Raw genomic sequence first — 16,208 nt, 5'->3', positions numbered from 1 at the left:
GGCTGCACTTCTTACAACACAGATCTGTTGGTTCTATGGGCAGCCCATGGCACTTTTCAATATTGTCCTCCAACACCATAATTCAAAAGCATCAATTCTTCTACAGTCTTCCTTATTCACTGTCCAGCTTTTGCATGCATATGAGGTTATTGAAAATACCATGGCTTGGGTCAGGCACACCTTAGTCCTCAAGCTGACAAGTTTGTTCTTCAACACTTTAAAAAGGTCTTGTGCCGCAGATTTGCCTAATCCAATACGTTGTTTGATTTCTTGACTGATGCTTCCATGAGTGGTGATAGTTGATCCAAGAAGAATGAAGTCCTTGACAACTTTAATCTTTCCTCCGTTGATAAGAATGTTTATTGGTTCAGCGGTGAGAATTTTGGTTTTCTTTACACTGAGATGCAATCCACACCGAAGGCTATGCTCTTTGATCTTCATCAGTGAATGTTTTAAGTCCTCTTCATATTCAAATAATAAATAGTCTTGGAAATCCTAAGGAGCAGTTCTACTTTGTCCTATGAAGTTGGTATGAGTTGGAATCAACTGGATGACAGTGGGGTTTTTTTATATACATTGACCACAATTTTAAAAAAAGACAAGTAGAGGATTTAAAGTAAGACAGAGCAGGGTTAAAATACCAGTTCCAGTTGCGTAACCTCTCACCTCAGTTTCTTTGGCCACAAATAGTTTCAACATCGGTTCCCTCTTCACAGGGTTGTCCAGAGGGTTACATGAAACAATGTCGGTACTCAGCACAGGGCCTGGGTTTCAGTAGGAAGATACTAAGCATCATCTTGTATTCTCAGAAGTTTCCTCACTATTGCTCATTTACAGCTGATAAAACTGAGGTGATGGAGTATCATGGGTCTGTAGGGTAAGCACTGGACTGAAAACCACAAGGTTGGGAGTTCGAGACCATCAGTAGCTCTGAGAGAGAAACATGAAGCTTTACTGCTTCTGCAAAGATTTACAGTTTCAGAAACCCTATACAGGGTCACTATGAGTCAGAACTGACCCAACTGCACTTGACAACAAGAAGGCTGAGGTGAGGAGGACAGCATGATGGTCAGGCCCATACAAAGACAGCAAAAGTGGGGCAGCTGCTTTGGTCATGACAGATGAGGTCATTCAGACAACCCTTCCCCTGTAACTAACCAGAAAAGCAGACAAGATATTCCTTTTTTAAAATTTTTTAAAAAATCTGATTAAGGGCATTGGAGAGCTAAGAACACAAGGAAGGAGCCAAGATCCAGGAGAAGGGACCCCAGGTAAGCTTAACATGTGAGGTTGTTAGTCCCAGAGTCATTTGCCTATTCTGGAAGACAACTAAGAAAGCCTTAAACTTAGGGAGCCAAGAGGACAAAAAGCATCTGGGCTCTCCTGGTGAATCCCCCAAGCTGGGCCCACAGCAGGTTAATCTGTGGAACCAGGAAGAGTGAGCAGTAGATAGCCAGCAGGGGCTAAAGTCCAACTATAACTGAATTAAGGTGATTGCATGCTGCTAGGTCCCACGTCATGTCACCTCCAGAAATAAAGGTACATGGTCCATGAAGGAAGATAAAATTATCCCAGACTTCACTTTACTTCTATAATTTTCATAATCCAATGTCTAAACCTCTCTTACTTCTCTGCTCGGATACAATGCTGGAGCACAGAAGCAGAAAGGAAATGACCATCACTATCTTAACAATAAAGCCAGTTTCCGCTAAGTCAATTCTAACTCATGGTGAACTTCTGTGTGTCAGAGAAGTAGCGTGCTACACGGGGATTTTGATGGCTCATTTTTTAAAAAGTAGCTCAAAAGCCTTTCTTCCCAGACCCCTCTAAGTGGACTTGAATCTTCAACCTTTTATTTAGTAGCTGAGCATGCTAACCATTTATACCATCCAGAAGTTCCATATCATTCCATAATAAAATGTTATTAATGTTGTTAAGTCTCATAGAGTCAGTTCTGACTCATAGCGACCCTGTGTAGCATTTCCAAGTAGCGGCTGGTAGGTTTGAACTGCCAGCCTTGTGGTTGGCAGTCCAGTGCTTATCCTACAGCTCCACACCAGGACTCCACCATAAAATAGAAGCTACTATTTACCATGTGGCATACCACCCACACCTAACCCCTATTGTCGCACCCAGCCTAGGAGTGTTATCACACATTCCCGCACCACCAAATCAACAACAGATAGTGGGGGTTGACACCACCTGCACACCCTGCCCATAGCTGCTCTTCACGACCAGCAGACAGAGACACGTGCCCACACTCCACTGGTTACTCCAGTCACCAAATTAGCATGATCATGCTGCCCACCCCAGCTGCCCAGGTATATCAAAACAAAGCAACTGGAAAAATCAATGTGAAACAAACCAATGCATAATCAACAAAACACACACAACCGCAAGATGTCTCAGACAACAGACAACTTTAAATTTAAAAAACAACTAAAAAAAAAACACACACAAAAAAAACAGGACACAATGGTGTGTGCATACGACCAAAATAAAGAACCAGGAAACCTCTACAAGGAAGAACAGGGAATCAAACTACCTGATTTCAAATGATTTCTACTTAGGACCTTTCAAGAACTCAAGGAAACTACAAACAAAATCAAGAAACTACAAACAAAATCTAGACAGTACCCTAAAAGAAGTCAGGAAAACACTGTAAGAGCAAAATGACATATTGACAAGTAGAAGCTACACAAAAACAGCAATTAGGAATCCAAAAGATCAGCACAAAAATGTCAGAGATAGATAACACACTGGAACAGAATCGAGTCAACTGAAGAATGGTTTAGTGAATTAGAAGACAAATCCTATGACACCAATTTGTATGAGAAAAAATCTGGGGGAAGGAATGAAGAAAAATGATGAAATTTACAAATTATGTGGGACACTAGCAATAGGAAATATTTACCTGTGATAGGAATTCCATAAAGGAGGAGGCAAACAACAACACAGACTTGCTGAAAATTTGCTAGGAGAAAACATCCCTAATATCATGAAAGGAACAAAAACATATCCACTTCCAAGGAAGTCAATGAACTTGAAACAGGATAGATGTCAAAATAAAGTCCCCCAAGACACACTACAATCAAATTTTTCCAAGTCAAATACAAAGTATTTAGAGCAGCTTGGGAAAAAATGCTACCTACAAAGGGGAACCCATAAAACTAAGCTCTGATTTCTCAGCAGAAACCATTCAGGCAAGACGGCAATGGGATGGTGTATATGCAACTCTAAGGGGTTTGGTTGGCCAGCAGTGTGGCAAGACCTGGGGACTCTTCGGCCCAGAGTCAGTGACATAGCCATAGAGGACTAGAGTAGAGAGTGAAGCGTTCAGCTGATAAGAAGAGAGGGCATATGCACAAGAACACCCACACTTGCAGATAATACCCACTTGACCTGGCTTCAATGACTGAATGATCAGAGCTCAACTAGAAGAAGAAAGAAGAGGAAAAAAAGAGTAATCTGATACAATTTGATGAACTTGACCTACACCTATGGATGCTCAAAAGAGGGAACAAATCTTTACAGCAAGGATCATTCCCACCCCCTCCATACACAGAGTAGACAGGGATGGGCAACTTGGACATTGGCTACCCAAAATGAGGGGCTGCAAAGGCAAGAAGTGACTGGCTTACAAGCTTTCAAGAGGGAACCTAGATTCAGAGGGCCTGAAGGAAGGTAGAATCTCCACTGAGTAGTATCCAATCTGTCTAGGCAGGGATGATGAAATGAAATGCGGATGGGTCTCTTGTGATACAACAGTGAATAATTGTTATCAGGACTGCTTGTGAGGGTTGGAAATATAAAGGTAGACGTTTTATAGCAAGGAGGGGAGTGATTAACTCTTCAGCCTAGGTGCGGAGGTCCCTGGGACCATCAAGGGAGAAGAGCAGAGAGCGGAACCCTACTCAGATAAGCAGTGATGCCTGAGATGAAGGCAGAGACAATGATGTGGAGAGATGGAGCAGTTGGGGACTTTAGACCCAGAGAGGGAGAGGGGCTGTGTGCTGACAACTGGGGGCAGGCTTGTAGTATATACTCTTTGGTAGGTTGATGATGCATAGAGGGGATTGTAACCATAGCAATGAAACGATACACGAGATGATAAATGTAAAGCTAATGTTCTCCCATGTAAACGATCACATAATTCACAATAAAACATTAAAAGAAAAAGCAAAGTGTCCTGAGCAAGGGGCACTCAGAAACGTGATGGTGGTGTGGTGAGAGGTGCTGCTTTCCTGCACCGTCTTCCGAAGGAAGCAGACGGCGCCATCATTGCTCTACCCAGGAGACTATCTGAAACCCGAGCAAAATTCCCAAAAAGACGCACCCGGCCTTTGGAACTTTCAACAAGAAGCCAGTGAGATTATATCCTTGCTAACAATGCTATCTCTGGGAGATGGAATAAATGACATAGTGTTCTTAAAACACAAAACAACAAAAACTCTAAGGGGTTCTGGTAGCATAGTGGTTACAAATCGGGCTGCTAATCTCACAGCCAGCAGTTCGAAACTACCAGCTGTTCCACGGGAGAAAGATGAGGCTTTCTGCTCCCATAAAGATTTACAGCCTCAGAATCCCTGTACAGTGTCATCAGAACTGACTCCACGGCACATAACAACAACATATAAAACTCTAGGGGGGTGGGGGGAAAAAGATAAAATGACAAAATTAGGACATTTTCAGATAAACAGAAACGAAGAGAATTTGTAAAAACCAGACCACCTTACATGAAATGCTGAAAGGAGTCCTTAGGACAGAGAACCAACAACATCTGACAATAAGGCACATGGCAACATCACCTGGAAACCAACCCAGAAACACAATTCTCAATAATAAAATAATCTTACAAGACTGACAATAGAGAACCAGACACGTCAATCTGTAAATTCACAGGAAGCATCTTGAAACCCTGAACACATCAGCAACAAAAGGCCAGTAATCCGATTTTAAAATGGGCATAGGACACAGAAACTTTACTACAGAAGAGACTCAGGTGGTCAACTAACACATGAAGAAATACTTGCAATCATTAGCTATTGTTGTTGTTAAGTGCCGTCGAGTGGGTTCCAACCCATAGCGACCTTGTATAGAGTTTCCGAGGAGCTGCTGGTGACCTTGAACTGCCAACCTTGTAGTTCAAACGTCTTTGCAGTCTGGCGCATTAACCCACAGTGCCACACCAGGAGACATGCAAATCAGAACAACAATCAGATATCATCTCACCCCAGCATTAAAAATAGCAAAGTTCAGTACAACAGAAAACAAATGCTAGTCAGAGTAGGCAGCCTCATGCACTACGGGACAGACGTTGTAAATGGTGTGATAAGTATGGAAAATGATACAGTCTTTCCTTAAATAGATGAAAATAGAAATATTGTTTCATCCAGCAACTCCATACTAGGCTTATACCCTAAAGAAATGAGAGTCAGGACACAAATAGCCATATGCACACCCAGTGTTCGTGGTGGTATTATTCACAATAGCAAAGAAATGGAAGCAACCTGAGTGCCTATCAATGAATAAATATGTACATACAAAACATACACACAAGGGAATACTATGTAATGTTAAAGAATAACAGAGAATACACAGAACACCTTATAACATAGATGAACCTGGAAGACATTATACTGAGTGAAATAAGTCAATCACACAAATAAAAAGTCAAGAGAGAAACATTCTACGATGGTTACCAAGGATGAGAGGAGAGGAAAGGAAAAAAATCACTAGATAATTGCTGTTGTCAGTTGACTTGTTGCGACTGTATAGAGTTTCTTTCCAAAGCAGTAAATTTTTACGGGAGCAGAAAGCCTCATTTTTCTCCCTTGGAGTGGCTTCTGGGCTTGAACCACCAACCTTTTGGTTTGCAGTCTAGTGCTCATCCTACAGAGATGGTGGTGGTGGTGGTGGTGGTGGTATGCCATGGAGTTGGCCCCGACTCATAGTGGCCTTGTATAGGGTTTCCAAGCCTGTAAATCTTGGCTGGAGCAGAAAGCCTCATCTTTATCTTTCAAGGAACCGCTGGTAGTTTCAAATTGCTGACCTTGAGATTAGCAGGCCGACTCATAACCACTATGCTACCAGAGCTCCTTTAACCTACAGAGCTAGACATGTATTAATTTGGGTGAAGTGAAAGACAAGTAGCAGATGATTTGCACAATATCACTAAGGCTTAGGAAGGCTAACAGAGGTGCAGAAAAAGCAAGCTTATAGCCTACGACACCTTATAGGACTGTGCTACTCTGTCCTGTAAGGAGCTCTGGTAGCGTAGTGGTTACGAATCAGGCTGTGAACCACAAGGTCAGCAGTTCGAAACTACCAGCCGCTCCGCGGGAAAAAGATGAGGCGTTCTGCTCCCATAAAGATTTACAGCCTCGGAAACCCTGTGCAGGGTCACTGTGAGTCGGAACCGACTCCACGGCACATAACCACAACTCTGCCCTGTGTGGGAGGCATAAGTCAAAATCAACTCGATGGCATACAACATATCCTGGTGGTGCAGAGTTAAGCACTTTGGCTGCTAATGAAAAGGTCAGTGGTTTGAACCCACTAACGGCTTTGATGGAGAAAAGACCTGATAATCTGGTTCTATAAAGATTGTTGTTGTTATTATTAAGTGCTGTTAAGTCAGTTCTGACTCATAGAGACCCTGTATGAGTTTCCAGGGAGCGGCTAGAGAGCTTGAACTGCCAATCTTAAGGTTCAAACAGACCTTGCAGTCCAGGGAATTAACCTGCAGCACCATACCAAGACTAGGAAATGTTAAGGGGGGAAATCTACTCTGTCATATAGGGTTTCTATAAGTCAGAATTGACTCTACAGCACACAACAATAGCAACATAAGCTAAGTACTTTCTAAGTGCTTTACTTGTGTTAAACTATTTAAATCGAAGAACACCCAGAAGCAGGAAGAACTATTATTATCTCCATTTTACAGATGAGAACACTGAGGCAAAGAGCACTTAAGTGACTTGCCCCAGGTCACATTATTATTAGCTGGTACAGCTAAGAATCTGGTGTCACAATTACAGACACAAGTCCACATTGTGAACACTGGAAACCTCTAGGGGAAAAAAATGTACTTCCCCTAATCAGTTGGCTCAACATACCCTGTCCCTTCCATATCCCTGCCTCTCCCACTACACCCAGAATATTCAGAGCTGCACATGATGACACGGAACCTGATTTGAACAGCCTAGTGATAGTCACATGTAAGGACTGGAAACAGGAGCCCTAACTGGACCTGGAAATTCCAAGCCACTGACAATGTTTCAGACTCCAACTCTGTGATGATGCCCTTTTGACCTGATCTCCAACAGTGCCTGAGATAAGGTGTGGGCCAAAGACACAAGGCCAGGCTCAGCCCTCAAAACTGGAAGAGACCTCAAAAGGTCCAGGGCTGCCAATTGTTTGACTTCCAAGGGCACTTTTAGAACTGTACCTTTCTTTGAATCCTGCATTTTGAAAGATTTTATCTGTCGTTAACCAAATACATTTGAGTCCTCTGAGTGTGGGCAGGTCCCTTTGAGACTCCAATCGAAAACAAAATGGCCTGAGAGCTCTAACTAGCTTCAACAGTAGTAATCAAAGGGAGAATTTTTTTTTTTTTAATGTTTTATTGTGAATTATGTGATAGTTTACATGGGAGAACATTAGTTTTACATTCATCCTATTGTATATCATTTCATTGCCATGGTTACAATCCCCTCCATGCATCATCAAGCAACCAGAGGGTACACCCTGCAAGCCTGCCCTCCAGTCATTAGCACACAGCCCCTCTCCCTCTCTGGGTTTAAAGTAGAGTGAGAAAACTTTTTGAAGTTCTTCAGGGTAAGGGATCTTCACAGACTAATACCTGGGGAGCGCATGGGAGGCACCAGGCTTGACTGGCAAGCAGAGGGTCTGAGAAAAAAAGCCTCAACAGGATGGGTTGACAAGTGGCGACGGCATAATGGGCTTAGAGGGAGCAATGGCTGTGGTGCAGGGTCGGGCAGTATTTCATTCCATTGTACACAGGCGGGCTATGGGTCACATCGGACTCCATGGTACCTTTGCCAGGACAATGGGGTCAGGGGTGCGGCAGGCTGGGAAAGCCTGTTTGGGGATTTAAAAAAAACAACAACACAAAAACAAGTATGTATGGCAGAGTACACAGGGATGGGAAACTTGGACATTGACTACCCAAAATGGGGGCGGAGGGGGGGGGGCTACAAAGGCAAGAAGTGACTGGCTTATAAGCTTTCAAGAGGGAACCTAGAGCCAGGGGACCTGGAGGAAGGCAGAATCTCCAGTGAGTAGTATCCAATCTGCCTAGGCGGAGTTGATGAAATGAAATGCAGATGGGTCTCTTGTGATACAATAGTGAATAATTGTTATCAGGACTGATTGTAAGGGTTGGAAATGTAAAGGTAGACATTTTATAGCAAGGAAGGGAGGGAATAACTTTTCAGTCTAGGAGCGGAGGTCCCTAGGACCATCATCGGAGAAGAGCCGAGAGCGGGACCTTACCCAGAGAAGCAGTGATGCCTGAGGTGGAGGCAGAGACAATGACTTGGAGCGATGGAGCGGCTGGGGACTTTAGATCCAGAGAGGGAGAGGGACTGTGTGCTGAAGACTGGGGGGGCAGGGGGGAGATAGTGTAGGGGGCAGGCTTGCAGGGTATACCCTTTGGTCGGTTGATGATGCATGGAGGGGATTGTAACCATGGCAATGATACAATGTACGATAGAATGAATGTAAAACTAATGTTGTCCCATGTAAACTATCATACAATTCACAATAAAACACTTAAAAAAAAACAACAACAAGTGTGTATGGGACACAAATAAGCTGGGCGGGGCTTCAGCTCTGTGGCTGCTTCTACTTGGCTTTACAAATAGGAACTTCTAGAAGGAACTCTACGGGAGCCAGGCTACCCTAGTTCTCACCGGGGAATGTGCATTCTGAGGCAAAGAAGATCCGGGAAGCCTGTGTCCCTTGGAACTGCCTGAGGGTACTACCAACCCAGCAAGCTCTCCTCTACCCAGACCTGAGTAACTAGAAGGGTAACAGCAGCTCCTAGGGAGCTCACCCTGTCTACCAATCTATATAATATCTTAATTAATCTTCATGATAACTTCCTGATGTTGTTATTGTTGTTAGCTGCCAAGGCATCAGCTCTGACTTGTTCCGCCCCCACATACAACAGAACAAGATGTTCTTCCGTTCTGTTCCATCTTCCCAATCATTGATGTATGTCCTTAAGTCCAGTACAGCCACTGTGTATTTTGAGCACCCGCCAACCTAGGGGGCTTTAACAACATTCTGTGGTGCTCCATAGGATTCTCACAGGCTAATTTTCAGGAGTAAATTGCCAGGATTTTCTTCCTAGTCTGTCTTAGTCTGGAAGTTCTGCTGACATTTGAAATATTGGTGGCCTAGCTTTCAGCAGAGGAACTTGGTGGTGCAAATGATTATGCACTCAGCTACCAACTAAAATGTTGATGGTTCAAACCCACCCAGCTACTCCAAAAGAGAAATACCTGGTAATCTACTTCCATAAAGATGATAGCCAAGAAAACATATGAGACCGTTCTAGTCTGTCACATGGGGTCACTATGAGTCTAAGTCGACTTGGTAGTACCCAACAGCAACAAGCTTCTAGCATCACACAGCAACACAAAAGTCATCACTATAAGACAGCCTAATAGGCAAGTGGTGGAATCTCCTGATATTAACTCTTTTTTAGGATTCCCCAGCTAGGACACCGAGCTAGGATTCAAACCCAGGTCTCTCTGAACACCCAGCTCTGACTAGGAGCAGCAAATAAGGCCAAGAAAGGACTGCATCCTGAATGGGGAGACCTGTAATCTGCACGCAGGACCACTGCTAAATTCCCTGACGTCATCCAGGGCTCACGTCTCCTTTAACAAAACCAGAAGAGCCTTTGTTCTTCTAGTTCACACAGTGATGTGAGCATGCAATGAAATGAGGCCCTTCTTTGGAACCTCGAGTGTTGTCCAAGGTGGTCTGATTACATCTTTCAGCTTCTGCCTAGAGCCCACAGAAGAACGCTGTGATTCTTCCAAATCACTATGATCACAGACCAAGGACTCTTAGGAATCTGCCTGGTATCACCTCCTCCTTTCATTGATGAGACCCCAGGCCAGAGGCGGGTAGTATGTTGTAACAGTGCTGGCTCTCCCAGTGGGTCACTGATACCAGGGAGGCTTGGGGCTCTACACACCCTCTCCATTCTCTATCAACAACCTTTCCTGGTCAACATAACTCTCCAGGTCACCAGAAACTTTTGCTTCCATGATCCCAAGTCTCTGGAAATGTCTCGTACTCCCTGCGGATAGCTATGAGGATGATCGTGGATAAAAGGTGCACTCTGTAGAATCAAACCAACTTGGGCCTCAATGCCCGCTATCCTTACTACACTATCTCAAGCTAAATTAGCCTCTCTCAAAAATAAATAAATAAATAAATTAGCCACTCTGGACCTCAGTGTCCTCTACTATAAAATGATAATAATAATACCCATCTCCTGGGAGCTCCCAGGACTTAGTGAAAGTAACCTCCAGGGTTCATACTGGACATTCAAAAAAACATTACATCAAAGTAAAATGAGAGTTGTACAGTTAATTCAATAGGAGGACTTTTAACTAAGTGTCTCTGTTGAAAAGACAATAAAAGGCTTTAATGAGATTTGGTATGCTTCTGCATTGGACTTCAAACCTCAAAGTTAGCGGTTCAAAACCACTCGCACACAAGGCTTAAGGCAAACCACCTCAGCTGTGTCTTCAATTGTTCCCTCTGTAAAATGGGTGTGTATTAGAGGGACGGGTATCTATGGTGGAGATCTGTATGATCCCCAGCTCCTTTCTATTGTGACCGCCTGGGTCCCCTTGTGGCCCAGCACCCAAATCCCCAGGGCAACCACCCTGTCTGTCCTCTGCAACCCTATCTCCCCGCCCCCCTACCTCCATCTCGGTGCTGGCCTGGTTCAGCGGGGCCGGCGAGCAGGCCTTGTGATCCACCACGCAGATGTGGCAGATGCACTCCCCGTGCTCCGGACAGAAGAACTCTCGAAGCCGGTTGTGCTGGGAACACTTGCGACGCATCAGGTCGCGGATGGGTGGCTGCAATGAGTGGTCCCGGAAAACGGGGCTGTCGAAGTGAGGCCGCAGGTGCTCCTGGCAGAAAGAGGCCATGCACACGAGGCATGTCTTGGTGGCGGCCGCCTTCAGGCAGTGGTCGCAGGCCACCTGACCGGTCAGGCTAGAAGCCTCAGGGCGGGTGGGCGGCGTCCAGTCGTCGGGGGCTACCTCCCGGGCTAGCTCGATGCTCAGGAACTGTTCCACCACGGCACACAGCACTGTGTTCTTGTTCAGTTGCGGCCGCGTCTGGTAGACTGCTCGGCACTGTGGGCACCCATACGGTGCACCCTGGACGGCCCATGTCTCGTCCAGGCACAGAGAGCAGAAGTTGTGGCCGCACGGCGTGGTCACTGGTACCTTGAAGGGTTCCAGGCAGATGGAGCACGACAGCTCCTCGGCCAGTGGTGTCAGCTCCGCCATGGTGCTCCTGGGGGAACGAGACAGGACAGGTTACGACGACCAGCTGAGGCGACTGCAGTTGTCCCGGGACTGAGGAAACGAAAGTGATAGGGGGAGGGGGAGGGGCTGGGCGGTGCCGCAACCTCTCAGGAAGTCACGTGGGGCACAGGCAGGCCTGTGGGTGGGAGGGCAGAGGTGAGGGGGCGGCAACAATCCGGCCCCGAGGTCCAGCGCGCAAACTGGCTGACCAAAGGGACACCAGCAGCGAGAGGAACCTGACAATTTCCGAGAGGTGGTTGCGGGGCCCAGGCCTCTGCGGCGGACGCACGGGGTTTCAGTGCATCCTCACTACCAGATGCGGTTTTCTTAAATATTTAAAAATCTTTTTTACTTGTACTTTAAGTGAAAGTTTGTTAAGCAAATTAATTTCCCATTGTTCTGGTGTTTTTTTCACACTTCATTGTTGTCAGGTGCCATTGAGTAAGAACCGACTCATAGCGACCCAATGCACAGCAGAACGAAACAATGTCCGATCCTGGGCCAACCTCACTACCGCCGCCACACTTGACGCCATCAATGATGTCACCTGGCTGATCCATCTCGTTGGGGGTCTTCCTCTTTTTCTCTGACCCTCCACCTTACCCAGCATGACATCATTCTCCAGCGACTGTTCTCTCCGGACAATGTGTCCAAAGTATGAGAGAGGAAGCTTAGCCATCTTGGCCTCTAAGGAGCACTCTGATTGCACTTCTTCCAAAACAGATCTATTGGTTCTTTTGGCAGTCCATGGCACTTTCAGTATTCTCCTCCAACACCACAACTCAAAGGCATCAATTCTTCTACGATCTTCCTTATTCACTGTCCAGCTTTCGCATCCATATGAGGTTATTGAAAATACCATGGCTTGGGTCAGGCACACCTTAGTCCTCAAGCTGACATCTCTGCTCTTCAATACTTTAAAAAGTTCCTGTGCAGCAGATTTGCCCAATGCAATATGTCGTCTGATCTCTTGACTGCTGCTTCCGCGAGTGTTGATTGTTGATCCAAGAAAAATGAAGTCCTTGACAACCTCAATCTCTTCTCCATTGATAAGAATGCTGTTTATTGGTCCAGTGGTGAGGATTTTTGTTTTCTATACATTGAGTTGTAATTGACTCTACAGCACACAAAATTCATAGTGACCCTAGAGGAGAGAGTAGAACTGGCCCCACACAGTTTCCAAGAATGTATTCTTTAGGGAAGTAAGCTACCACATTTACGCCCCACCCCCACCCCCAGAGCAGCTGGTAAACTCAAACCACCAACCTTTCAGTGGGTAGTCAAGCATTTAACCATTGTGCCAACAGGGTTCTTCTTACAACAACAACAACAATCCTTACACACTCTGACAAATGTCATCATGTGCGTTTAATAGACGGTCATATAACTTAGAGAAAGCAGGACTGAAATTCTAGACAAGGAATTCTTGTCCAGCAGGTTCCTATCCTTCCAGGATCCTTTACTCAACTTGTTTTCTTCCATATGGGTTTGATGGTGGTAGTGGTGGTGTTCTGGCTTTCTTGTTTTGTTACTGGCTTTTTATTGTTGTTATTTGGGGGAGGAATCAAAGAAGAATGAAGGGGTGCAGGAAATTAAGATTTGTTTATAACATCATTAATTCTCACAACAAAGCTTAGAGGTACAGCTGAGGAAACCCTGGTGGTACAATGGTAACCAAAAGGTCAGCTCCGAGGGGGCTGATGAGGCAGGGTGTTCCAGAAAGGTTTGCTGCTGTTGTTAAGTCCTATTGCGACTCACAGGGACCCTGTATAGAGTTTCTGAGGAGCAGCTGGTGGGTTTAAAACACTGACCTTGTGGTTAGCAGTCTGGTGCTGATTCTATAGGGTCACACCAGAAATCTTGGTAATGATTTACAGCCTCCAAAACCCCAGGAGCAATTCTGCTTTGTCCAGTGAGATCACTTTGAGTCACAATCAACAGCAATGGGTTTTAAGTTTAAGCTTTAGAAAACCAAAATCATTTACCTCAGACAATGGATATTGGCACCCAGGTGATCTGATTCCCAAACCGAAACTTCTATTCTAACATGCTGCCAGTTTCCAGGAAATCAGCACTGTGAAATCCCCCATGACTTGGCTCTACTGGGTGTGGTGACCTGGTGACTCAAGGCTGGATATTTGTGAAGTTCTTTCACTAGACAGAGAGAATTAGAGGGCTGGCTAGAACGTGAAGAGGACTAGGAGGGGCAAACTTTATGTTTATATTGGATTCAGTAGAGCCCATTTTTTCCTGAGACCTCCTTTTTGGCGGCCGTGATCCTGGGTGCAGAAGGGGTCAGCTGGGAGACTGACTCAGGCCTGTCGCCTAGTTCAGGAGAAGAGAACGCAGCAAGAGGAACAGAGCACGGTTTGCCTACAGGCATGACGGAGAAGCAGCTGGCTTCACTGAAGAACTGTATTCTGCATGATGACTGATCCTGAACCGTAACTTCCTACTTCCCTAATAAGGGTGAGAAGTCACGTCCTGCTGGGAAGACGAGTCCTCATCTGCAAAAGGTTGTCGTTGTTAAGTGCCGTCAAGTCAGTTCCAACTCCAATAGAGACCCTGCATAGGGTTTGTGAGGAGCAGCTGCTGGGTTTGAACGGATGAACTTACATTTAGCAGTCTAGTGCTTATCCTGCGGCATCACAGTTGTCGTTGTTAAGTGCCGTTCTCATGGGTATAGTGTAGAAACAAAACAAACTGCATGTAAAATCACCGATCAGGTGGGATCCAGTTGCCATGGTGCCAATTCTCAGAGCTACTTCATGTGTTTCAGAGAAGAATTGAGCTCCATGTTTTTCAATGCCTGACTTTTCAGAAGTAAATCATCAGACCCTTCTTCCTAATGGTCTCTGGGTGGACTCGAACCACCAGTCTTTCAGTTAGTAACTCATTGCCCTTGAGTCCATTCTGACTTGTGGAGACCTCATGTGCTACAGAGCAGAACTAGTCCATAGCCTGTTGGTGACTGTAATCTTTACAAAAGTACATCACCAGGTCTTTCTTCTGTGGTACCACTGGGTTTGAACCACCAACCTTTAAGTTAGTAGTCCAGCACTCAGCTGTTTGCACCACCCAATGACTCCACTGGTGGAAATGTTGTTGTTGTTGGGTGTCATTGAATCAGTACTGACTCATAACACTGCCTCACAATCTTTGCTAAGCCTGAGCCCATTGCAGCTGCCACTGTGCCAATCCATCTCGTGTGGGGTCTTCCTATCCTTCTCCGACCCTCCACTTTACCAAACATGAGATCCTTAATTCAGAAACTGGTCCCTCCTGACAACATACTCTCTGAAGTATGAGAGACAAGTCTGGCCATCCTGGCTTCCAAGGAGCACTCTGGCTGCACTTCTTCCAACACAGATCTGTTGGTTCTTTTCACAGTGTGCGGTACTTTCAGTATTTTCTTCCAACACCATAACTCAGATATATCAATTTTTCTACGGTCCTTCCTTATTCACTGTCCAACTTTCGTATGCATGTGAGGTTATTGAAAATACCATGGCTTGGGTCAGGCGCATCTTAGTCCTCAAACTGACATCTTTGCTCTTCAACGCTTTAAAGAGGTCTTGTGCAGCAGATTTGCTTAATGCAATACATCATTTGATTTCTTGACTGCTGCTTCCATGAGTGTTGATGGTTGAGCCGAGCAAAATGAAGTCTGACAACTTCAATCTTTTCTCCATTGATTCGGATGTTATTTACTGGTCTAGTGGTGAGGACTTTTGTTTTCTTTACATTGAAGTACAACCCATATTGAAGTGGTTTTTTATCTTTATCAGTAAGTATTTTAAATCCTCTTTGCTTTCAGCAAGCAAGGTTGTATATCATCTGCATATCACAGGTTGTTAATGAGTCTTCCTCCAATCCTGATGCCATGTTTTTCTTCATATAATTCAGCTTCTTGGATTATTTGCTCAGCATACAGATTGAATAAGTATAGTGAAAAAAAAAATACAACCCCGGTGCACACCTTTCCTAATTTCAAACCATTCGGTGTTCCCTTGTTCTGTTCCAACAACTGTTTCTTGATCTATGTACAGGTTCCTCATGAGCACAATTAAGTGTTCTGGAATACTCATACTTCACAATGTATATGGCCATAGCTTGTCATGAGCCACATAATTAAAAGACTTTGCATAGTCAATAAAGCACAGGTAAACATCTTTCTAATATTCTCTACTTTCAGCCAAGATTCATCTGACGTCAGCAATCATATCTCTTGTTCCACATCCTCTTCTGAATCTAGCTTGAAACTCTGAAAGTTCTCTGTCAATATATGGTTGCAGCCATTTTTGTATTATCTTTAGTAAACACATGGGATATCAATGATATTGTATGAAAATTTCCACATTCTGTTAGGTCACCTCTCTTTGGAATGGGCCTGCAGTGCCTCATCAGTTTGTTGAAAGATTTCAATTTGTATTCCATCAATTCCCGGTGCCTTGTTCTTTGCCAGTGCCTCAACTCACCTTCTTCCTTCAGGATCATTGGCTATTAATCATATGCTACCTCTTGTAATGATTGAACATCGACCATTTCTCTTTTTTTTTAATGCGACCATTTCTTTTTGGTGCAGTGACTCTGTGCATTCCTTCCATCTTCTTTTGATGC

The 16,208-nt window shown here is 44.7% G+C and overlaps 1 protein-coding gene across 1 annotated transcript in view; it reads right to left on the bottom strand.

The window, feature by feature from the left end:
• TRIM25 (tripartite motif containing 25) overlaps positions 1–11,570 on the bottom strand; it is a 30,506-nt gene extending 18,936 nt beyond the window's left edge. The window contains exon 1 of the mRNA XM_006833643.1: positions 10,974–11,570. Within this exon, the coding sequence (XP_006833706.1) occupies positions 10,974–11,570 (597 nt within the window). The remainder of the gene's footprint in view (positions 1–10,973) is intronic.
• Positions 11,571–16,208: the final 4,638 nt, after the last annotated feature.

Source organism: Chrysochloris asiatica, unplaced genomic scaffold (assembly GCF_000296735.1).
Source record: "Chrysochloris asiatica unplaced genomic scaffold, ChrAsi1.0 scaffold00007, whole genome shotgun sequence".
In the NCBI taxonomy this organism is placed as follows: Eukaryota; Metazoa; Chordata; class Mammalia; order Afrosoricida; family Chrysochloridae; genus Chrysochloris; species Chrysochloris asiatica.
The sequence above is the reverse complement of the archived record's forward strand: the minus strand, read 5'-3'. Positions and strand labels throughout refer to the sequence as shown.